Raw genomic sequence first — 25354 nt, forward strand, 5'->3', positions numbered from 1 at the left:
AGTTATGTATTCAGAATTAGCTTCTGGGATCTTACGTATAAATGTGAATATAGCTACATGTATGTATAAGTTATATTTATTTAAAATATGTGGGAAAATAAACTTCAGGCTGCTACCCAATAGAAGATCAAGTCCCAGGCAGAACCAGCAATCTTAATGGAGGACCACTCTATTGCCCTCAAGAGCATCCAAAGCCATAGTTTATCTTACTAATTTAGATTGTTGACCTCCTATTCTCCTCTACTTTCAGACTCAGTGTGGACAAGAGGGTTTTGATATCACCAGTTTACTTCCTGGGGTGGAGGGTAATTAAGAGAAAGGAATAATTTAAAATTTATTTCATTAAGAACCATTATTAAAACAACTAGAGAGGATAAACTAATTTAGGCCATTCCGTTACCAAGAAATGCATGTTTTCTCTGGTGGGGTCCCCCAAAATGGGATTAAACATGATTTGACCATTATGGACATAAGGATAGGCAATGAAGAAATTCTCCAGAGTCTCAGAGGATATTTACAGACACAGTTTTACCCACATAATTCTTGACGACTTGAAACAATTTACCCTGATGATTCCAGTTAGGTGGTTGGAGATCATTCCCATATTTATTCATTTTTGATGAGTGCTTCTACTCAGGTGTTCTGTTTTGAAAAACTATGGAAAACTCATAGGATTTTCTACATTATATATATTTGTTTATTTATTTATTTGAGTATAGCTGATATGCAATGTCAAATTAGTTTTGAGTGTACAACTTAGTGATTTGACAACTTACATATTATGTCATACTCACCACGAGTGTAGGCACTGTCTGTCTTGTTACACTGCTATTACAGTATCACTGACTATATTTCTTATGCTGTGCCTTGTATTCCTGTGGCTTGTTTGTTGCAGAACTGGAAGCCTAGATCTCCCTCTTCCCATTTTGCCCAGCCCTTTACCCCTTCCCCTCTGGCAACTGTCCCATTTGCTCTCTGTATTTCTGTGTAATCTTTAAACACTATTTTAAACTCATAAAAAGTTGCCAGCTACTAGCAGCATCTTCTCAAACCAATTTCATAGTCAAATAATCACACTCTGAATTTAGGCAGTGCCTAACTTTTGACCTGCGGCCTCAACTATGGCCCTAACAATACTGTTTTTTGAATTAATAACTTGTCACGTTGCTGGTCAATCAGCGTAGCACTTTGTGTCAATATGGCTTGAACATTGCATCAGTTACCCATTAGATCATGCTCCGCAGTCATAGCTTGAGTTCAGTAGCTACCGAATGGCTTTGCAGTAAGCCCTCTCCCAAGGACTTAATCAAAATTCTTGAAAAGTTGACTGTAGGTTATGTTTAAACTACTATTTCCCCATTGTATTTACGTTTTTGTCACTCATTGACCTGAAGCAAATCTCATTGCTTTAGTATTCTTCCCAGTAGCTGTCCTGAGTGTAAATAAGCTAATGACTATGAACATACTTTGACCTCTGTTGTCCCCAATGGGTTTGAGTAAGTACCCGTGCTTTGAAAGCTAGAGTCCTTCACCGTCTCTTTCTTCCCTAGGGTTCACGAACTTCATGCGTAGTCCTGCTTGTGACATATTTAACCCGCTGCACCAGGAAGTGTACCAGGACATGGATCAGCCCTTGTGCAACTACTACATCGCCTCGTCTCACAACACATACCTGACCGGGGACCAGCTCCTTTCCCAGTCCAAAGTGGACATGTATGCCCGGGTGCTCCAGGAAGGCTGTCGCTGCGTGGAAGGTGTGGGCCTTGTCTGAGCTCCGCTGAGTGTTGATGAACGTGGCCTTTAGTCAAGTCAGTCAAGTCTAGTATAAACAGTGGAGACTTGAAATAGGCACACGAACCAGAACCATTTTTCTGCTCGTTGTAGCATCATTCTTAACTCGTAATGCTCTCTGGCTTCTCCTTACTGTCCAATCAGGAGGCAAGGAGATGAACCCGAAGTTAGGAAGCACACCTACAGTTGCCGAAAGATTGGGATGACAATGAAAGTTTTCCTAGAAAGGTATTTTTGATTCGACAGTGGCAGACGTAGTTCTGGATGACTCTTTGCTTTCAAGATGCTTTATAGTCTCTCAGTCAACAATGTTTATTAAATTTCTAATGGGGTCTTGCTTGTGGGGACATAGATACAGGTGTCTGTCTTCAAGGAGCTGACAGTCTGGCAGAATGGGTGGCCATTAAAAATGGTAGGACAGTGTGAGAATTCCACCAGGCCAATCACATACATGGTAGAGAAGTGGAATTACGAAGAGTAAGGTGTGAGATAAAATGCGATGAGAAATAGGCTCGGAAAGTAAAGTTGGGTCCATCATAAAGGGTTAAAGGGCTTGAGGAATTCTAGTCTTTGGTAATAAGGGTCCAATGAAAAGTCTTAGTACATACTGTGATGTGATCAGACTTGTAGTTTAGAAAGATCACATGCGTCTCTGTGTAGGAGGACAGTTTTTTGTTTTTTGTTTTTTGAAGAATATGTGTTTGTGGAGAGAAACAGGGTGAAGCTAGATAGAGCAATGAAAATGGTGGAAAAGGCTCTTAATGATTCTGTGGAAGGGTTATAAAAACTTGGACTAAGTGAGGAGGAGAGATGATTGCATCGATTTTAAAGAAGACAACTCAGCACGACCTGGTGCAAGAAGTAAAGGATGTAGGAAATGAGGGTGAGAGCTATAATGAGTGAATGGTGCCACCATGTACTGTAGGGAATCTGGGGTAAGAGCGTTCACGTTTTCTATCACTTGAGTTTATTGTCATTTGGTAACGTTCTCTTGGACGTTTTTATCAGTCAGTTGGATAATTATATCTGAACAAAATGGAAAGATCCAGCAAGATAAAGATTCCATAGTTCTGAGTTTTGTATGTGATAGTTAAGGTCTTGGAAGTGTACAAGATCACCCACAGAGAGGAGCGGACAAGCAATGAGGCCTGAGGAGTTAAGTGATCTGGCAGTTACATGCAGGAAGAGCAAGGGGAAACCACTGGGATGACACAGAATGGTCACTGGGATCTAAGGAATGAAATGGGCAAAAATGTCCCATGCAATATCAAAGTAAATTAAGGCAAACACTAATCATCCAATCTGGTTGCATTTGACAGCTGCAAGGTTATGGGTATCTTTTGATAGGTTTGGTGACAGGCTAGTGGGGGTAGCTGCTATGGGTTAGTCACTTGGCATTTTTTCCCATTTGAGGAAAACTAGGTGATATAGTTTGGGGAGGTTTTGAGACTTGGAAGAAGAAGAAACGAGGACACAGATTCTGTTTTTAGATGGGATATGGGGGCTGAGATTTTCAAAGTGTTTAAGCCTGATTGCCTCTCCTTTCTCTGGGAAGAGAGGATCATTTACGAAGTGTAAAGTGGGGGGAAGTCAGTTTGGGGGCTTAAGATCAAAAAACAATGGGAAAGGAGTTGATAAGATAAACTGGAGAAATCCTAGTTAATTTCAAAAACAGTCTAAAAACCATCCTTTTGTTATACAAAATCTGCATGCTTAGACTCCTCCCATCCCATTCCCAGGAGATTAGATACGGGCTGGAGTTGTGATGGGATTGAGGCCTACATCAGGCTCCCCGATGGGCTGCGGGAAGCCTGCTTCTTCCTCCCTCACTCCCCCTGCTTGTGTTCCCTCTCTCTGTCAAATAAATAAATAAAATCTTAGAGAGATAGAGAAAGATTAGGTATAGGAACAGTGAAGATAGATTATAGAATTGATCCAAGCCTCTAGATTTCTAAGTCGTATAAAATATCATCAAGGTGTTGGTGAGAGCTCTTTTAAGTAATTAGTCAGTAGGTCCATGCGTCTTAGAAAGGAAAAAAGGTGAATATGCGGCTACAAAATGAGGTAAGACAACCAAGAGATAAAAAGATGGAGAAAATTGTCATCACACATACAAAAAATAAGAACAGAGAATTGTCATCACAGAGTGGGATCTTGGATGTAGTTACAGCTGATGACTGTATCTAGGCCGTGTGGTGGGTGAGCATGAATGAAGAGTGGAGAGGAGTTTGTTAGTATTGGGAAGGTTAAAGCTAAGAGACTGAATAAATTGCCCACATGGACTTTTTTTTTTTTTTTAATTTAAATTTTATTATTTTTTTAAACATATGTTTTTATCCCCAGGGGTACAGGTCTGTGAATCGCCAGGTTTACACATTTCACAGCACTCACCATAGCACATACCCTCCCCAATGTCCATAACCCCACTCCCCCCCTCCCGACCCCCCTCCCCACCCCCCTCCCCCCATCAACCCTCAGTTTCTTTTGTGAGATTATGAGTCACTTATGGTTTGTCTCCCTCCCAATCCCATCTTGTTTCATTTACTCTTCTCCTACCCCCTTAACCCCCCATGTTGCATCTCCTCTGCCCACATGGACTTTTAACTCATGAAGGATGTTGACAGGTAGATTCATTATTAAAAATTTTAAAGATTAGAAGTTGGAGATTAAAAACTGTAAACCAGATACTTAAGTGCAAAAAGAATGCTATAGGAAAGGCACTTGGAAGATGCCAGAAACGTAGAGTTGGATAAAATGAGGTTCCAAAGTGGGGGGATTAATTTTTAAATGAATATAGGAGAACAGTTATTTAAAAGTGCCAATAAAGGCCTGGAGCATGCTCCCTGATCTGTGATTTATACAAAAAAAGCATCTGTGGAGAAAGGTGGTATCCTCCAAGGCAAGCTGATGGTTAATCAAGATTCAGAGGTGGAAGGTGAACTCTGCAAAGAGTCTGATGATAAAAGGGAATTTGTGATGGAATGGAGATTCCACGGAGCAAAAGGGAATCACTTTTTGGTGGGGGTGTGGTGGGGGTTAGCGGTGGAAAACAGGGGTGTTGTGCTGGGGGGGGTGGAATAGTGTAGGGGAAAGGAATAAAGTAGTAAGGTGATAAGACTCATAACTGGATGGGTCTTTGTCAGATAGTTTCTGGAATGTTCTAAGGGTCAATTAACATTTTAAAACTGGACAGGCATTAAAAACTGTCTGCATACAAAACAATTAGAGCCACTACAAATTTAGTGTCCTGGAACCTCATGCTTTAAGACTCGGCATTTTTGCAGTTGGTGCAGAGAACGCCTACTGACATGAGTGACAGACAATTGAGTAGCTTAAGCAACTGAGTAATGAAGATGCTTATAAAATATTAACATAAAGAAAAACCTTTTAGAAGGTCTCAAGATGACATCCTGCTCTCAGCCATTATTCAACCCGTTGTTTGTTCAGCGCTCAAGTAGTTTTACGTGTGTGACATGCGTAGAGGTTCCCGGGGCACAGACCCTCATTGGATTCATAGTGGTGGTTGCCTATCATTTGAAATGGTGACATATCCTTTGAGGCCAAGGAAGGAAAAATGACTTGTAATGGCTCTGTGTCGTGATTGTTAACTCCAGACTGTTTTGCAATTTTTTTTAACTGCTGTGTCCTGTGCAGTATTTCTTTTGCTTTCCAGGTTTTTCAGGTACCCAGTCTTCTCTTTTTTGGTTTTGCTCTCTAAAAATCAGTGTCCTACCCAAGCCTAACCATGTTCCCATGATCAGTTCCTTATCCTGAATCAGAACATCTAACCCTCCAGTTTTGTTTGGGGTATTAAGAAGGAAAATTATCTGATTAAGACAATTTATAGCAAGGTACAAGTGATTTTTAATCTTAGCTTTTTTTTTTTTTTTTAGGGATCTTTTAATTTTAAAATGAGAGCTTTTAGAAATTGTCTGTAGCAGATGATGTTGGACATTGGCCTTCTCTTGTCTCTCCCTTCTTTCTTCCTAACTGCCAGTCACCAAAGTACTAGAAGCTACTTGGCTGTCCTTTTCTAAAAGCTTACCTTGCTCCAGATCCTCACACCAACTGAGAACATGTACAGCTCTGGTGTCACTTTAAAGGACATGCAGTCCCTCCAATACCTCCCTCATCAGCTTGGAGCCGCAAATCCCTCCCCTATTATTTGGCTTACTTGAAGTTATTGCTATTGGAATAAGCTATTATAAGTGGGCAGTGGAAGTCAGACTACTATTTCTGGAAGGTTTTTGTTGAGGAGAAGAATTCTATTTATCTGAGGGACTTGATCAGCTTTGTCCGGAATCTGTGTTGTATTCAAAATTATGGTTATCACTTTGGCTTTGAATGTTCTGTGTGGAGGAACAGGGGAACTACTATGATTTCAGCCCCTTTTGTGAGCCAGGTCCTGACTGAGTGCTTTCCATCCATTCTCATTTGAGTCTTACAACACTAAGGGGGCTAGAATAGCCTCCTTGAGAGAACACCCCCAACTTGGAGTGGTGAAGTGGCTCAAGTTCCCATAGCTAGGAAGCATGGGACTGGAGATTTGAACACAAGTTGATTTAACTCCCCTACTTCACTGTTCTCTGTGAAGTCCATGTGCTTTCCGGAGGAGCAAGCGTTGCATGGCATGATTAGCCCCAGGAGGGATCAAATGAAGGTCATCAGGTCACAGAAGGAAGGCTAGAGAAAGTGAAGTGAAGCACTGAGGGGAAGGTGGTTTTAAAAGAAGGAATTAGCTCGGTTCAAGATTGGGACCACCATCTGAATATTTAGATGTTCCTGTAGTCTGAGAATTTGATGACATGATCTTTTGCGCTCTCCTGACAACGTCTGCGAGCCCTGTGCTTTGAAGATCTGAGCTCACAGCTGAAGCTTGGGTCTGAGACACCAGTGTTTATAGGTACCAGTGCTATGGCATCTACCTTGGGTCTGGATCAAGTTGTTTTTACTCTGAAATAACTAGAGTTAGGAATAAAGAACCTGATTTATAGAACATAGCAGGTCAAGGATTGGAAATTTTAGGTCCCACAGATATTTTTTGGAAGCAGCTTTTGCTGAGCATAGCACTTAGTGGCAGAGAGTAATGATTCCGGACAGGTTCTTCATGGTAGTGTGACCTGAAGAATCTCTCCACCTTTGAGCTTCTAGTTTGATCAAGTTGTGTTTTCCATCTCCATTAGTTCAGCGGCAGGAATGTCCTTGGTCAGGATACACACAGTGTCTTGGGGAAGACTAACAGGTCTTTTTTGGGGAAGTGGGTTTGTCAGCAAATCAACTGGATAACATTTTTTACATGGCCTTTCATCCCCTTGATTTTCAGCCCAAGTTGCCTAATAAATATGGAGGTTCTGTCCAGGGGATTTTCACCCTCATTATGGAACTGATGTCGCATCACTGCTATCATCGGTTTACAACCTTTCCTGTTATCTCTGGGAGGGCTATCAGGATGGAACGCTTTTAAGTTCCATTATGAAAAGCTGTCATGTTAGCTGCTTGGCTAGACTGCAGAACTGACCAACCCTTTGTCAGAGTGCTTTCAGGGACCTCTAATATGTGACGTGATTGAAAAACAGGCCCCTGGTAATTTTGTGGCTAGGGGGATTGGTTAGAGGATTTTCGTCTTGCCAGCATTCCCGTTACAGCATGAGCTCCTACAGGAACCTTCACTGTCATTTGAACCTCGCTGTGACTGCCACATGTTAGGATGCCAGTTACCATTTGGGAATGTTGTTATCCTCGTTTAGCAGACAGGTGGTGAAATAGATCTAAAAAGCGAGCATTAGAAGAACCACCCTTGGACATTGGGAGATGGAGAGGAGAAGTGGGTGGGGGGAAATCGGGGGGAGACAAACTATGAGAGACTGTGGACTCTGAGAAACAAACTGAGGGTTTTGGAGAGGGGGGTATGGGTGAGCCTGGTGGTGGGTATTGAGGAGGGCATATATTGCATGGAGCACTGGGTGTGGTGCATAAACAATGAATCTTGGAGCACTGAAAACATAAAATTAAAAAAAAAAAAAAAAGAACCACCACCCTCGGCTACAGATATTCTGCTTATGTTATAAATGTTAGCAAAAGAACATCTTCTTTCATGCCCAATGTAGTTTTAACAGCTGCTTTTCTGTATACATGATAATCAAATGGGCATGGCATTGCCTGGTCTACATCCCTTCTTTTTGCGAGGATGTTAGTTCATTTATGAGAAACCCTGTTATGTCCTTTTTCCTCCATAAGGGGGCTAGATCAGGGTCTAAATTACTCAAATTACATTGGAAACATCTCTTCCTTCTTTCCATACCTCTATGCAAAGAAAAATTAAAGAATGTTAAGAACATGTCAAAAGATAGTTGGAGCTTCTCTTCTTAGAAAATGTCTTTGATAAGTTTTACCTCATTTGTAGGCCCAAAGAAACAGTGCAACTCTTTATGCTGGTATCCCAAAACCTTGGATTTCCTTAACAGCATCTTTAAAATTTGTTTCCTATATTCCTATGGTATCAGCCTTGAAAAGATATTAGCCTTTTTCTCTTCTTACCTTTTCCATTTTTCTTCCTAAGGATAATTTAACAGTCAATGTTTAATTATAATATAGGTAACTCTATTAGGGTATGGAACTAGTAGGATTTCTCTCATATATATGAGAGTGCGAAAGAAAGATTGGTCGATTTTAAGAAATTGGCTTACCTGATCATGGAGATGTGCCAGTCGGAAATACATACATCAGACCAGCAGGTTGGAACCTTAGGTAGGAGTTGATGTTACAGGCATGGGGAGAATTGCGTCTTCAGGAAATGGGAGTCTTGCATCTTAAGGCCTTCCACTGACTGATGAGGCCCACACTTTATGGAGAGTAATTCACTTTACCCAAAGCCTATTGATTTAAATATTAATCACATCTAAAAAATATCTTTACAGCAACATCTAGACTGGCGTTTGATTAAATAACTGGGCATTGTAGCCTAGCATGGTTGACACATAAAATTACCCATCAAATCCTATTAACGGTTATGGTGAACAGCTTTAAAGTTTTAGGGAAAAAATGGACAGATCGTGCCCTGATGTAATATACAAAGCACATGTATGAGGAAGCTACTACTAAAATAAGGAACAGGTGTGGTCATGAGCTATCTGGCCCTAATTAAAACTCAGAGTTTTAACTGGCATTCCATTAGCCAAATCCAGCGTGCAGAATGTTTGGCTCGTGTTGTGATTTTAAAAACGGATGCATTCCCAATATTTTAAAAATTGGGAAAACTCATGGCAGTAAGATCTAGAGTTTTGAGTTTTCTCAGCTCTGGCAAGCAGAGTTGCCTGCCTATGCTATATGGAAGGCAATGTCACCAGAACTGGCAAGGTTGTATGGGGGACCCCAGCTTAGCCTTGATTGGGATTTAGATAAGGAGCGTGAAGAGGGCATTTTGGTTGACCTTAAATGAAAGAAGCAGCGTCCTGGAGGTAGGGTTGTCTCTGAGGCAACTTGCCTAATGGAAGAACCTGTCTGTGAGTGTCAGGTGTAGGAGAAAATAAGGTTGACTTGTCAGACAGGAGCTAAGGTATTAAGGCAACAGTAGTTCCTTTAAGAGTTAAACCTAAAATCTCTGTGCCTTAAAACAACTGAAATTTCTTTTTTGCTTATGTAAAGTCCAAAATAGGTGTCCCTAATAGGTGAGTCTTTCAAGCAATGATTTAGGGGTCTTGGGTCATGCCATCTCCAGCACATGTCTTCTATAGTGATCACAAAAGAAGAGAGCATGGATGACTGTGTAGGGCAAGTTTTCACAGCCCAGATGTGGAAGCAGTGCACATAATTTCAGCCCACATTTCAATGGCCACATCCTACTGCAAGGGAAGGCTGGGCAGTGTAGTCCGGCTGTGTGCCAGGGCGGAAGTGGTTACAGGCTGAGGGAGCTGCTAGCCAGTCTCTAGCATAAGAGATGGAGACCTTGGCGTTAAGCAGGCAGGAGCTGCTGTAGGCTATTAATAAAATCAGCATATATCTATTGAGTAAATGCTGTGTTATGTGCTGAGTAGACTTTTTTTTTAAAGATGTTATTTATTTATTTGACGGAGAGAGATCACAAGTAGACGGAGAGGCAGGCAGAGAGAGAGAGGGAAGCAGGCTTCCTGCCGAGCAGAGAGCCCGATGTGGGACTCGATCCCAGGACCCCGAGATCACGACCTGAGCCGAAGGCAGCGGCTTAACCCACTGAGCCACCCAGGCGCCCCCCGCTAAGTAGACTTTTGAGCAAAGGAACAACACGGTGAAAGCATCATTTTGAAAGACCAGTCTGGTAGTCGAGTGTAAAACAGGGGAGGCAAATTCCTAGTCAGGGTGGATGGTGGTGGTCGTGTTTCTCGAGCTGGGAGCCAGTGAAGCTGTCTATACGTAGAGCAGTATCAGTGTTATCAATAACAATCACAATTGCTATGTATCCTGTAGTATTACAAGCAGCTTTACATAGGCATCACTCAAACTTATGATGCAAATGCGACCATTCTTTCCCTTCAGTGGGGGAAAGCAAGGCTTTAAAATGATTAAATCATTTGCCTATATTCACATAAATCTCGGCAGGGCCTGAGGATTTGAACTTAAGAAGTCAGTGTTATGGCTCCTGTAGAATTAATAAAATGAAAATCTAAAAGAAACATAATGAGTTTAAGTGAACAGTAATGAAGAATTCTGTTACTGATTTGAGAGGGTCACTGCAATTTACCAAAAGACTTGAGTAAGCTGAAAATGAAGAAGTGAAATTAGAGAAACAACCCGTTAAGTATCACTAGCCTTGGGTGTACTTGATTGGCTTTAGATCGATTTCTAACGAGCGTTCTTGGTAAATGCTAGGGCGCTTGTGAATATGATGTCTTTGTTAACTATAAACACTCAGAAACAAATTGTTATCTTTAATTCCTTATTCTGATAAATATGCCAGAACACCCATCTCTCTGTCTGGTATCTTTGTCATGCTCATAACATGTATAATAATATTTAATCTGATAATATTTATCTGATGTAATATAGAATAATATTTATCTGATAGTTCCAGAAATATTAACAAACACCAGAAAACTTTGCATTGTTGATGTGAAATTCTGTTCTTGGCAGTTGACTGTTGGGATGGCCCAGATGGAGAGCCAGTGGTCCACCACGGTTATACTCTGACTTCAAAAATTCTCTTCAGAGACGTTGTGGAGACCATCAACAAGCACGCCTTTGTGAAGAACGAGTAAGTACAACACTTGGGAGCTAAGCTAGCACACAGAGCATTGGCTGATGTACCACAACTACAAAACCACACACCCTTCCTTGGAGTCTTCGTCTCCCTTTCTCTGACCCTCGCTCCCTCCTTCCTTCCCAACAAAGAATTGTGAGCAAGAAATATGCGCTCCATGTTTGTACTTTCTCTTGCTCCATTTATTTCTTACCCTATTCTGTCTCAAGACATTGCCTCCTTGGAGCCTGTTCTTGTGAAGACTGACTTCAGCATTTCTACAATGTTCATAAAGTTTGGAAACATAGGTTACTATATGTGATAAATAGGTTATTGATATTATATTACAATATAGTAAAATAAAAGCTAGGTTTTTAGCCTTGCTGGGTGTCCTGTATATACTGTGACTTGTCACTTGACTCTTTCTTGGCATTGGATAATGGTGACTCTTTTCTCCTTAATACTTGCGTTTTGGGGGGCTTCTATTATAACATTACCCTCTATCCCATCATTGTTTCTCACTCTTTTTTTTTTTTTTTTTTTTTTTTTAGTTAAGGTCTTCTATTCCATTTCCTCATTCCTCTGTCACTCTTTCTTTCTCTCTTCCTTTCCTTTCCTTCCTTTCTTCCTTCCTTCCTTCTTTCCTCCCTTTTCTCCCTCCCTCCTCCTTCCTTCCTTCCTTCTTTCCTTCCTTTCTCTTAAGATTTTATTTATTTATTTGACAGAGAGAGAGAGAGAGAGAGCTCACAAGCAGGGGGAGTGGCAGAGGGAGAGGGAGAAGCAGGCTCTCCGCTGAGCAGGGAGCCTGATGTAGCACTTGATCCCGGGACCCTGGGATCACGACCTGAGCCAACCGACTGAGCCACCCAGGCACTCCAATAGTCACTATTTCTTAAGTTATTGCCATTGTTCTGCTTTTGGGCTGTTTAATTATATGTCCAGAACTTTCCCCTCAGTTTCAGAATTATGTAGAAAAATTCCTTTTTAAAAATTTTTTTCTTAAGATTTTATTTATGTATTTGAGAGAGAGAGAGAGAGAGACATAGATAGAGCACAATGGGGAGGAGAGGGAGAAGCAGGCTCCCCACTGAGCAGGGAGCCAGACATGGGACTGGATCCTAGGACCCTGGGATCATGACCTGAGCTGAAGGCAGACGCTTAACCAACTGAGCCACCCAGGTGCCCCTAGAAAAATTCTTAGTAAAAATTCACCTACGTATCCCATAGGTACCTCAAAATCAGCACATGTCATTACTTATTCAAGTATTTTATGGTGCCTACTCTAAGCCAGGGACACTGAAATAAGTTTAGGGAGCCACAGCACTGAACAAAAGAGAAGACTTCCACCATCATGGAGCTTACGTCCCAACCCGAACTCAGCACTTCGTTTTGCCAAACGTCCTCTGGCTCTATTTCCCTTTAGTAAGAGGTAACGCTGTCTACCAGTGTCTTTAGCCAAAAACCGAGTCTTTCTAGATTCAGCCAATTCTTGTCAATTCTACTTCCTTAATTATCTTTTGACTCCATTGCCTTCTCTCCGTTTTCATTTCCCTTTGGGTCATTTTCCACTCCAGTGCAATATTTTCCTTTCTGAAAACACAAGTGTGCTGCTGTATGTCTTAAAGTCCTTCAGAAGCTCCCTGTGGTATGCAGTCATGTCTTCTAGGTCCTTCAGGACGTGGCCTCTTCTCTTTCTCCCAGGGTCTTCCATCATTGCTCTGCAGGGATTCTGCCTTTGTCTTCTCTTGGATTCTCGAGTTACCCCAGTTCTTTCACAACTCCCTACCTCGATGTGCTGTTCTCTGCCCCGCACATTCTTCCCATTATTCCACCTGCCTAATCCTTATCCATCCTTCAAGACTGTTCAGATACTGTCCCTCTGTCAGACTTACTGATTTACCAGCTGATTTAATGCTCCTTTCTCTGTTCTTAGCACCCTGAGCGTATTTCTGTTGTATCTATGTAGCACTCAATTGTAACTGTTGGCTTCCTGCCTTCTTTTGAGTCTTTAAGACCATGAGCTCATTGGAAATATGGGGCTATGTCTTATTCATTCTTTCTTGCCTAGCAGGTGCCTGCAATATACCAGACAGCTAAGAAATGATTTTTTTGGAATTAAACAAAATTATAATTCTGTAAAATTAATTTTTTAAAAGTTAATAGCCTTTAAAATTTTTAATATTTGGTCTTCTTATTTATTAACCATGAGGCTAAAATGCTGTTGCAATGAGAGATGCATGCTGCCTGGCAGCTTCGGTTTATGGTATCAACTGACAGGTCTTTTCTACCCTCATTTTTGCTAGTTTCAGCAAAGTTGATGGAGTGGTTTTGCCATTGTTTTCTAAAATGTGAGGTTGGGTGTTTGACGGGGCTTACTTCAAGTTTGGGGCTATTTAGGAGAAAAGCACTTGAAATGAAAAGTTAATAATGATTGTTTAGCACATTTTAAAAGTTCAGTCTTTTTCTTTTCTTTCTTAGGCCTTCTTTATACCCAGGTATCTCAGCCTTGGCACCATTGGCATTTTGAACCAGATAATTCTTTGTTGTGGGAAACTGTCTTGTGCATTGTAAAATGGTTACAGCATCCTGACTTCTCCACACTAAATGTCAGTCACATTCTCCCCCTCCCCCCAATATTGTGAGCAACAAAAATGTCTTCAGATGTTGACAGATAGCTATTTTGGGAACGCTGAGTCACGGTCCCCCTTGTCCCCCGTTGAGAAGTGTTGCTTTACATTGAGTATCATTAGACACTAATAGGCTTTTTTATTTTATTTATTTATTTATTTATTTAAAAAAAGATTTTATTTATTTGACAGACAAAGATCACAAGTAGGCAGAGAGGCAGGCAGAGAGAGAGAGAGAGAGAGGAGGAAGCAGGCTCCCTGCTGAGCAGAGAGCTGGCCATGGGGCTCAATCCCAGGACCCTGGGATCACGACCTGAGCGGAAGGCAGAGGCTTTAACCCGCTGAGCCACCCAGGTGCCCCTCTAATAGGCTTTTTTATGAACAGATTGGTAATTTAAAAATTCGTTGTTAGAACACCTTGATGTGATTGCATAGATAATCTCTTGCTAGTTTGTCGTTGTTTTTCTCTCTTTCTAACACTCTGGGATAAAGTCCATGTGGACACAAGAACAACTAGATCAGAATAAGGTAGCCCACTCTGGTTACAAAGGTTCGTCTCTTCTATTACCTTTGGCATCAGGTTTTACTAATGAGGAAAGGATGTAATTTCTTATAGACCCTCCTGTGACGCATGTTCTGCCATACAAGCCCAGAAGTAAAATTTTTTTTCTCTACATGGATATATGGGCCAATTTAAATATTGGCTATATACTCTGGAAAATATATATGGTCTATTACTTCAGAAGATACATGACAGAAAAGAAGTAGAAAAAACCAGCAAGCTAAATTTGAAATAATTTCTTACTCTGAAGAAAAAACAACGTCAGAAGAAGAGTAAGAGCAGAGATCAGTCCGGGTTCCCTTTCTGCCTTGGCCACCAACTCCGGAGGCTGTCTTTGGCAATCAGTCTACTTGGGTTTCATGTTCTCTGCACAGGAACCCGAGGACTGGGGGAGAGTGAATGCTTGCCTCTTCTGAAAGTAAAGACTCGTATATAATTCTATACAAATGATTTTCAAATGTTTGGCATAGGATGCTATAAATCGTGAAATTCCATTATGCTATTTTATCCTCCATAGTGATTTTCAAGCCGGGGGCTGATAATATATTTTTAAATATCTGTACTTAGTGATTTGTTAGACATTTTTAAAAATGGAATCTATTTAAGTTTTTATCCTGAAGTTTACTTTTTTTTATTTGAGTGTAGTTGGTGCACAATGTTACATTAGTTTTAGGTGTACAACATAGTGATTTGACAAGTTGGTACATATACCGTGCTCACAAGTATAGCTACTTTTACCATACAATGTTATTATAATACCATGGACTGTGTGCCCTTTACTGTACCTTTTATTCCCATGACTTATTCATTCCATAACTGGAAACCCATACCTCCCACTGCCCTTTGCCCAGTTTGCCCAGCCCCTCCTCCCCCTCCGCTTTGGCAACCATTAGTTTATTCTCTGTATTATAGTGCTGATCCTGCTTTTTGTTTGTTTATTCATTTGTTTTCTTTTTAGATTCCACATATGAGTGAAATCATATGGCATTTGTCCTTCTCAGTCTTATTTCATTTAGCATAATACCCTCTAGGTCCATCCGTGTTGTTGCAAATGGCACAACCTACTCCTTTGTTATGGCTGCATAATATTCGTGTGTGTGTGTGTGTGTGTGTGTGTGTGTGTGTGTGTGTGTGTGTGTACTTGTACACACCACATCTTCCTTACCCATTTGCTAACAATGCAATGGATACTTAAGTTGCTTCTGTATCTCGGCTATTGTAAATAATGCTGCAATAAACATAAGGGTTTGTGTCTTTTTGAGTTAATGTTTTTGGGTTTTTTGAGGGGTAAATACCCAGTAGTGGAATTATTGGATCATATGGTATTTCTATTTTTAACTTTTTGAGGAACCTTCATACTGTTTTCCATAGTAGCTGCACCAGTTTGCATTCCCACCAATAGCATAGGAGGGTTTCTTTTTCTTCACATCCTCACCAATGCTTGTTTTGTCTTGGGTTTTTGGTTTTACCCATTCTGGCAGGTGTAAGGTGATGTCTCCTGTGGTTTTGATTTGCATTTCCTGATAGTGATGTTGAGCATCTTTCTATGTGTCTGTTGACCAACTGTATATCTTTTTTTAGAAAAATGTCTATTCGGGTCCTTTGTCCATTTTTAATCAGCTTTTTTTTTTTAAGATTTTATTTATTTATTTGACAGACAGAGATCACAAGCAGGCAGAGAAGCAGGCAGAGAAGCAGGCAGAGAGAGAAGAGGAAGCAGGCTCCCCGCTGAGCAGAGAGCCCAGAACCCTGGGATCATGACCTGAGCTGAAGGCAAAGGCTTTAACCCACTGAGCCACCCAGGTGCCCCTTTGTCCATTTTTTAATTGGATTTTTTGGAGGACTCTTGGTGTTGAGTTGTATGGGTTCTTTATATTTTTTACATATTAACCCCTTTTTGGATATATCACTTGCAAATCCCTTCTCCCCTTTAATAGAATGCCTTTTGTTTTGTTGATGATTTCCTTCACTGTGGAAAAGCTTTTTATTTCATGTAGTCCCAATAGTTTATTTTTGCTTTTGTTTACCTTGCCTCAGGAGACATCTAGAAAAATGTTGGTATAAGTGATGTCAGAAAAATTACTGCCTGTGCTCTCTTCTAGGATTTTTGTGGTTTGAGGTCTCACACTTTAGTCTTTAATCCATTTTGAGTTTATTTTTGAGGATGGTGTAAGAAAGAGGTCAAGTTCCTTTCTTTTGCATTAGCTGTCCAGTTTACCCAACGCCATTAATTGAAGAGATTGTCTTTTCCCATTATATATTTTTGTCTACTTTAGATTTTTGAATAAATAAGACAAAATTACAATATATGAGTTTTCTTTCTTTAGGCTTATCTCTCTTAAAATTGCTTCTTTTTTTTTCCTTTAAAAGAGACATAATGAATGAACCATTTTTTTAAATGCAAAATATTAAAGGAGGTCATCCCACATGGTTGATATTTTGTTCAGCCATTATGCCTAGCAAAATAATTTTGGTCAGCAGAGTTTCTTAAAAAATGCTTTCTGGGGTGCCTGGGTGGCTCAGTGGGTTAAAGCCTCTGCCTTCAGCTCAGGTCATGATCCCAGGGTCTTAGGATCAAGCCCCGCATCGGGCTCTCTGCTCAGCAGGGAGCCTGCTTCCTCTTCTCTCTCTCTCTCTCTCTGCCTGCCTATCTGCCTACTTGTGATCTGCCAAATAAATAAATAAATAAATAAAATCTTAAAAAAAAAATGCATCTTTTATGGGACACCTGCGTGGCTCAGTCAGTTAAGTGTCTGCCTTCTGCTCAGGTCATGAGTCCTGGGATTGAGCCCTGCACTGGGCTCCTTGCTCAATGGGCAGCCTGTGTTTTCCTCTGCCTGCCGCTCCCCTAGCTTGTTCTCTCTCTTTCTCTCCCAGATAAAGAAATAAGATCTAAAAAAAAAAAAAAAAAAAGAAACGCATCTTCCATCTTTCTCATTTTAATCATCACAGCTCTCCCAAATACTGTCACCGGGATTGTAAGAACATAATGAATACGGAATGATGTTCAAACAGCCCTGTGAGTTGCCTGTATGTGATGCCTTTAGAATCTGTTGCTGTCCTCTTAGGTTCCCAGTTATACTGTCCATTGAGAATCACTGCAGTGTCCAGCAGCAGAGGAAGATTGCTCAGTACCTGAAAGGAATATTTGGAGACAAACTGGACCTGTCATCTGTAGACACAGGAGAGACCAAACAGCTCCCAAGCCCTCAAAGTTTGAAAGGCAAAATCCTAGTGAAGGTAATTACCCCAAGGAATGCAGTCAAAGGCATTAATGACCAACGAAGCCCTCCCTCCCTTAAGGACTAAAAACTCATTTATCAAGAGAACAATAGAGTCAATCCGTGAAGAGTCATCTAGATTTGTAGATGCATCTTGTTCCGCTTTATTAATAGTTATACCTTCAGAAAGAGCTAGTTATTGACTGATCACGTCTTCTGGGATTTGTTTTTGTGATGTGAAAAGATCAATACTGTAAGCCAAATGTTTACTATTTTAGTCTGTAGTAATTGACCGTGGTGTATGTGTGGGTGCAGGGGGACAGAGGAAGAGGAGGCTCTTTGTGTCCATATCTGAAAGCATTTCTTTCAGATTCTTCTCTCCCACTTCAAGGTCCAATAACTGTCTGTCAAAAAAAGAAAAGAAAAGAAAGAATGAGCAGACAAACAATAGTCTTTACGGTTGATCAGCCGTGGTTATGTAAGTGAGAAGAGCTTGCTTCCCGGAGAGCATGGGCACAGACATAATGCCCCACAGGACTCTCTAGTGTACGTGAAGGAGCAGTAGGTGAATAGAATGACATTTCATGAACAGATTTTTCTGAGGGAAGAAATTTACTACCTGCAATGAATATTATTAATACACAGAACAGCCAGAAAAAATAGTTTTTTGAGATCTCACATGGGTGACTTTGTGATTTTACGTAATTCCAGTTAACTTTGTGTGTTCGGATTAAATCCATCTTGGGTAGTCGTATTATTTTAAGACTAAAGATCTAAGGAAGAGCGGCAGGATATTAATAATATTCAAATTGGGTTACATTTTACTTAAATGTGTACCAAAAAAACCAAGTATCACAAAGGAGGCAGAAGAAAGTCAAACAGTGTAATTTCCTAGGACTACTTTAACAGGGGCTCTGAGGGAGGGCAGCAAATGGGAAAGGTGCGGAGGACTCGTCTTTGGAATTGGTCAAAACCTATTTTTCCGTCAGTGAAATGAGAACTAGAGACTGAATCCAGCAAAGAGTTATCGTCGGGCATTTGTATGTGTGAAAGCATTTTGAATAAAGGCTTCAAATACTGTAAGGGATAACAGTAAGATCGGTTTTCCTGAAGTCTTGTTAAAACAAACTCTTATGTGCTAAACATTGATTGCTGGGCTAAAAAGCTAAATTTTACCTTAATAGCTTTGTGAATGTTTCCGTGTTTCCTGTACTCTTGAGGTTAAATGCAGAGTAAGTCCATTTGGTTGAAATACTTCCCTTTTGGGCAGTGGAACCTAAGGTAGATATTTGGTATGAATTAAGTCCTTTCTGTATAACTGGACTTTGCACCATTCGTCATAGAATGTCTTAGGGCTTATGGGCACCAGGGTGCCCCAGAACCAGAGGATCTTGGGCACTCATTGGGTGGAGTGGCCTCGGCAAGGATTGCGAGCATTTCAAGACATTTAAGGTTCATTTGCTAGTAGCAACTTTCTAAAGACTTTAAGGAGATCTCCCAGATCTATGGACCAATGCATTTCCATTCGAAGCAAAAACAAAGGAACTGATTTTCCTACATTCCTTTGGTCCAAAAGGCACCATTTTAGTGGCTCCTTACTACTTTAGAGATTGACAAGTTGTTTATTATTATAATAATAATACACATACTTTCCAACCATATATAGACACACCAATCTCCTGAAAAGCAAATAAAAAGTGGCTTTTGAACAAAAATAATAGCAAACTTTGTAATTTTCCATAGACTCTTCTTGCTGAAAGAAACTGTAACTACTGGTCCAAGCCTCTTACTTTTTACAGTTGCAAATCAGAGTCATTACCACATTCCCTGGGTCGTGCAGATTGGAGCTGAGCGGCAGCTACGGTTCTAGTGTCATAATATTTCCACGTGTCATGGACCGGTTAAACTAATTCTTGGTAATTCCTATATGCAACAGACTGTAAATCAGAAAGAGACCCCCTAAAAGACACCGGGGCATTTTTTGTTTGTATCAATTGGATCACAACTACGTTCCTTGAGTCATATCAAGTTCTGCCTTAATTTATTCTATAATTTCCCTTGGCTGTAACTGATAAGAACCATTAAGAGACACCATTCTGTTGCATTGCTTGTCTTCCTATCTGCCTGGATAAATTATCTTTTGAGAACCAGAAATGTGCAAGAGTTGGTGAAAAACATGGCCTTGTGTCTTTTAATTCAGTTTAAATGAATGGAAAATTAGGGCTTCTATGGATGCTCGGAGCAGGCAGCTTTCTCTCTTTGTTCCCTCACCCACCACCGCACGTACCTGAAGGGAAGCTAAAGCCGGGTGTGGCTATCCTGTCAGCTCAATGCTGTGTGCCCACCACGGTTCCGGTTTTGCTTCCCTTTTGTGGTATCAGAACTGTTTCTGTCATTCAAGGATTGTTACTCCTTCCTTACAGATGTTACTTCTCATATTTGTTAGCTCTGCTCTGCTTTACTTTGGTTTTGTTCTATCGAAAGAGGGAACTGCTGTCATTACATTTTAAATGTCTTGCGTATAGGTCCATCTTGGCTGTCTGTCACTGTGCCCAAAACAGAGACTGTGAGTCAGTAGTTGGTGGTGAATGAATGAAGGAGGACATTAGTTTGATGTCTGTCTGTTCTTGAACATGTCTTGTTGCCGCTTAGTTGAGGACCTTTCTTCTGGTGCTCCTGTATTAGTACAGTGACTCTACAGTGCCCCCTCAAATGAAGAAAAAATAAATTTTATAGAAGCCTTCCATATCAGAAAAGACTTAATATATAGGCATAAATACTTTAATTCTGAGCTACTTTGTTACTAATGATACACGGGAGGAAGTGAAAAGGTATCCTGCCCATTTACTTAGAATTAGAGGTGCGTGTATATCCATGTGTCTGCATCTGTCTATCTCTAAACATGTTCGTGTGAAGTTTTCATTTTGCATTTTGCAGATAGCACGTACAAATAAGGAGAGTAATGTATATCAGTACAAAGGGAAATTAAATCTCACCCTTTTAATCCTATAAGCAACCCTCTGTAAGGTGGAGAAAATAAAGAAGAAACATTTAAAAATCCAAGCCCCATGAGTTTGGAGTCTTCGTGTAGATCTTGCTTTCATTATGTAAACAATGTAATAAGCTTTGAAACTATGACTGTGTTAAGGACCCAGGGTCAGTAGCTTTGGGTGTCAGGGAAGGTATAGGAAATAGGGACGGAGAGTTCTCTGCAAACTTGACTATGCTGGCGATCCTGTGCAGGGAGGGATTGGGGCAAGGGGAAAATCCAGCATGCTGAAGAAGGCCAGTGGGTGTGGAGCACGGGAATACTAAAAGTCACTGGGGTTTGAGTTTAGACAACATCAGCCTGGACAGCAGTCTGGGATGATACTTAGAAATTTATCATTATTTGGCTGCCAGGCATCTGAACATCTTTCTTTCCTCCTCCATCCCTGTGTGTTAAGGAATCCCCTCTTAGTGGCCCAAAATGCTTGACATTAGCGTCTACATGTTCTTGGAACTAGGGTGTAGACACATGATCTAGATGCTTCCAGTCAGGTGAACCTGCCCCAGACAGCACATATCTACTCTATGGTCATTTTTAAGCTGGGTGTGTTGCTCCATTTCAGGGCAAGAAGTTGCCTTATCATCTTGGGGATGATGCAGAGGAGGGGGAAGTTTCTGACGAAGACAGCGCAGATGAAATCGAAGATGAGTGCAAGTTCAAGCTCCATTACGTGAGTTACATATTTATTTGTACTTTTCCCCCTCAATGTGTTGGGGTAAAAATTGCTGCCATGTTGGAATCCTCACAGTGTGGTGGCTGTGGTGCAAAAGGGCTATTTTGTGAAAGTTACTTTGTTTTTGGGCACATAGATGCTCAGATGCTCACTGACTCAAGGATTTTTGTGTCTTAGAGTTGGAAGGAATGCCCATGATTCACCTGTCTGACCCTCCCTCTAGGGACAAATCCTCTGCTGTTACAACTTTGTCAAAACTTAAATTGCTGTTGGAAATGTCATGGTCTTTGATGAAATAAACTGGCTTTAGCCTTCTCTCTGCTTCCTTGTGCTAGCAGCGCCACTATGCTGCTCATTAAGGCAGGCTTGCAGGACCCAGCTGTACGTGTCTGCTTCTCTAGGGATGCCCATCCTTCCCCTAAGAAAATGTACTTTGGATCAGAAGATTTCCAAGCTCTTCCAGAAATGGGACTCTTGGCTAAATCTTTAATTTACCACATTTTAGATAAAGTTGCATAGGACCTGTGTGATGCTTCAGAACACTGTCCTAGATCAAGGAGCTGCCTTCCTAGAAAAGCATCATTTAGCCAGGTAATCTAAAGCAAAGGCAAACCCAGAGGAAATGTCTTCATGGTGGGAGGGGGGCGACTTAGGATTTCATGCCCCTCCCCCACCTCTACAACTCATGATCGTCAGGATCACCTGACAGCCTGAGAGTAGCACCCCTTCACGTTAGTTTGTTACAGGTTTTGCAATTTCATTTCTATGGAAAAGTGGTATTCCTCTAGAGATCAGGACTTATTTTTCCCTCTTAAAAAACGTAGAAATTTTGTACAAAATCTTCTAATTTGCATCATTGCCCTGAATTCGTTTATTACATTGCTAAGAACAGTCCGTTCTCTTTGAAATAGTAGTAACTAATATGGCTTCCTGTAGTTATCAAAGGGAGCCAGCATGATTACAAAGTGGGCATAGGTAGAATGACAACCGACCTTTTGGTGGACACTTTTTTCTTGGCTTTGATGTACTTTAGAAGGGATGAAGTGGGAAATATTCAGGATGAATTGAAAAGTAATAGTTACCATCTATATTCATCTGTTGTCTTTTAATAGTTTATATTAGTTCAGTGAAATACCACTAATAAGGCTATGGTTGTAAGAAATTAAATAGATTTACACAAGCGAAATTGTTAAGATATTAAATTGTTTATTTTTTACCCTTCCAGATATTTACTCTTTTTGTTATTACTTATATGCAATTATGGATAATGCCACTCTGTTTTTTTAAGCTTTAGTTTGTAAACCAAATTTTTGTCTCTGATCTTCATTATCTTTGCATCTTTTTTTTTTTTAAAGATTTTATTTATTTATTTGACAGAGAGAGAGCGCATGCACAAGTAGGGGGAGCAACAGGCAGAGGGAGAGGGAGAAGCAGGCTCCCCACAGAACGGGGAGCCCAACCTGGGGCTCGACTCCAGGATCCTGGGATCATGATCTGAGCCAAAGGCAGCCGTTTAACCAACTGAGCCACCCAGGCGCACCCCTATCTTTGCGTCTTATTTCCAAAATCTCTTGATTGCCAGCATCAGAGTAGTCTATCATTTGAAAGCAGGGAACAGAGAGGCTTGACTAAGTTATATAGCTAGGGAATGCTATTTTTAGGGAAAATGAGTAGTAGAAATTTAGGTACTATCACAATGTAGTCATTTATTGCTCTGAGTAAAACCCAAGTTGTTCAAGTTTCTAAAAACACCCAGTTATGTAATTTTTCTTCTGATATCAGTGAGCTCCTAAATTTTCATGTTAAGTATCTGTAATTATAAAGGAGAGTTGGCTGTGGTTTTATGGAAACAAATCACCCACTTCACCTGTGAAAATACCCAGCTGCTTCCTCACATCTTCAAAGCCTCCTAGTTGTTTTCTAGGAAGCCACACAGGTAGAGAGTTCAGAACACGATTATGTAAAGATAGATAGGCTCTTTCGTTTGGATTCTTTGATTTTGGCTTTCATAAAAGCAAAGAGACCTGAATTGTAAAGTTTTACAGGCATCTCTTTGTTAGACTCTAGGAGAGAATATACCTAAAGGAACAAATATTCTACTGGAAATATATAAAAAAAAATATATATGTATATATATATGTATATATAAAAATATATATTTTTTATTTATATATATATATATATACATATATATATATATAAAGTTTTTACTTTACTTTTTCGAATCCTTTCCCCCTATTTTTGAGCTCTTCTGAGAAAAGGCGATGCTGTGTTTAGAAAGCCAAAGTGTTTTTCTGTAATCAGTTTATAGTCTTATTGTCAACTCAGGGCTCCAATGCCTTATCTGAGTGTCGAATGTAAATTGCCTGATCACATTTTTGCAAAAGAGGATGTACAGTGCATACCTTATGTGAAGCCATTAATTACCTTAGAGGAGTTCTTAACCTCAGTTTTAAGTTAACAGAATGTGGTTAGATTTACAAGTTATGTCTGCATTATTGCAGTAAATAAACATTTTATGTTAGCATTCATGAACACCAGATCGCTAACTCTCATGAGGCTTACACAAGATCCACAGACAGGTTCAGCACATTTTTCCTGAGCATCTTTTGGAAAGGCAGCCATCATGTTGTAGGTGTTGGGCACCTGTCAGTAAACAAAAACACAAAAATCTTTGCCTTCATGAAGTTTGCACACTAATGGGAGAAGAGGAGGATAAACAAGAAATAAAACAAATAAGTAATCTGTGTAAGTACTAGGGAATGATAAGTGCTGAAGGGAAAAAAAGGACGGAGTGGGTACCCCAATCGGTTAAGCGACAGACTCTTGATTTTGGCTCAGGTCATGATCTCAGGGCCCTAGGATTGAGCCTCAGGTGGGCTCCGAGCTCAGCGGGGAGTCTGCTTAAGAATTCTCTCCCCCTCTCTCTCTGCCCCTCCCCCCACTTGTACACACGCACGCACTTTCTCTCTAAAATAAAAATAAATGAATCTTTATAGAAGGGAGGGAAGGAGTGTAGAAAGTGTGTGTGTGCATGTGTGTGGGCACGTGTGTGTGGGGACACATATATGTACCATGTGAAGAGTTTATGAAACTTTAGATACCATGGCCAGGAATGGTCTCATGGAGGAGATAATGTAAGAGCAAATACCTGAAAGTAGTGAACGTTTCACTACTTTTAGGTATTTGCTCTTACGTTATCTTCTCCATGAGACCATGTGGCTGTCTGGGGAAGAACATTCTAGGCAGAGGCCACAGCAAGTGCAAAGGTCAGAAGCAGGTCTTGAGGTTCCCCTGCATTACCTGGGTTAGAAGCAGAATGGGAGGCAGGACCCTCATACAGGGTTTCTTATTCCTCCTGGACTGCTGTTACTTCTTAAATAGTTTTTTGTTTTTTTTTTTAAGGTTTTATTTATTTATTTGAGAGAGAGAGAAAGAGAGAGGGAGGGAGGGAGAGAGAATCTGAAGGAGACTGTGTGCTGAGTGCAGAGCCTGATAGAGGGCTCGATCCCACGACTGGGAGATCACAACCTGAGCCAGAAACAAGAGTTGGAGGCTTGACTGACTGAGCCACCCAGGTGCCCCTGCTGTTTCTTCTAAGGGATTCAAACCACATCGAAAGTTTTTTGCTTGTGTAATAAATTCTCTCTGTTGTTGAATCAATTAAATCCTTTAAGCTTCTGCCTCATATGAATTTTGTGGCATCAGCCGTAGAGACAATCTGGCCCATAATGTATAAGGCCCATGGAAAAGCCACTGTGTTGTTCAGTGACTCAAGAATCACATGGTTCACATTTAAAAAAAACAAAAAACAAAACAAAACAAAACAAAACAAAAAAAGCAAACACACACACACAAACACAAAAAGTGAAAGCTTGCCATTTGCAATGACATGGATGGAACTAGAGAGTGTTATGCTATGTGAAATAAGTCAATCAGAGAAAGACAATTATCATATGACCTCTCTGATATGAGGAATTTGAGAGGCAGGGGTTTGTGGAGGGTAGGGAGGGAAAAAAAATGGAACAAGAGGGGATTGGCAGGGAGACAAACCTTAAGAGACTCTTAATCTCAAGAAACAAACTGAGGATTGCTGGAGGGGAGAGGGGTGGGAAGGATGGGGTAGTTGGGTGATGGACATTGAGGAGGGTATGTGCTATGGTCAGTGCTGTAAATTATGTAAAACTGATGCTTCACAGACCTGTACCCCTGAAGCAAAT

At 40.6% G+C, this 25354-nt stretch overlaps 1 protein-coding gene across 2 annotated transcripts in view; it reads left to right on the forward strand.

The window, feature by feature from the left end:
• The window catches only part of LOC111149968 (phospholipase C eta 1), a 183021-nt gene that overhangs the window by 124910 nt on the left and 32757 nt on the right, over positions 1–25354 (forward strand). For both annotated transcript variants that reach the window (XM_022507247.1, XM_022507256.1), the window contains exons 7-10: positions 1551–1754; positions 10897–11017; positions 17260–17431; positions 21024–21131. In XM_022507247.1, coding sequence (XP_022362955.1) covers positions 1551–1754; positions 10897–11017; positions 17260–17431; positions 21024–21131 — 605 coding nt within the window. The remainder of the gene's footprint in view (positions 1–1550; positions 1755–10896; positions 11018–17259; positions 17432–21023; positions 21132–25354) is intronic.

This window comes from Enhydra lutris, unplaced genomic scaffold (genome assembly GCF_002288905.1).
Source record: "Enhydra lutris kenyoni isolate GAN:26980312 unplaced genomic scaffold, ASM228890v2 scaffoldscaffold2, whole genome shotgun sequence".
Taxonomy (NCBI): domain Eukaryota; kingdom Metazoa; phylum Chordata; class Mammalia; order Carnivora; family Mustelidae; genus Enhydra; species Enhydra lutris.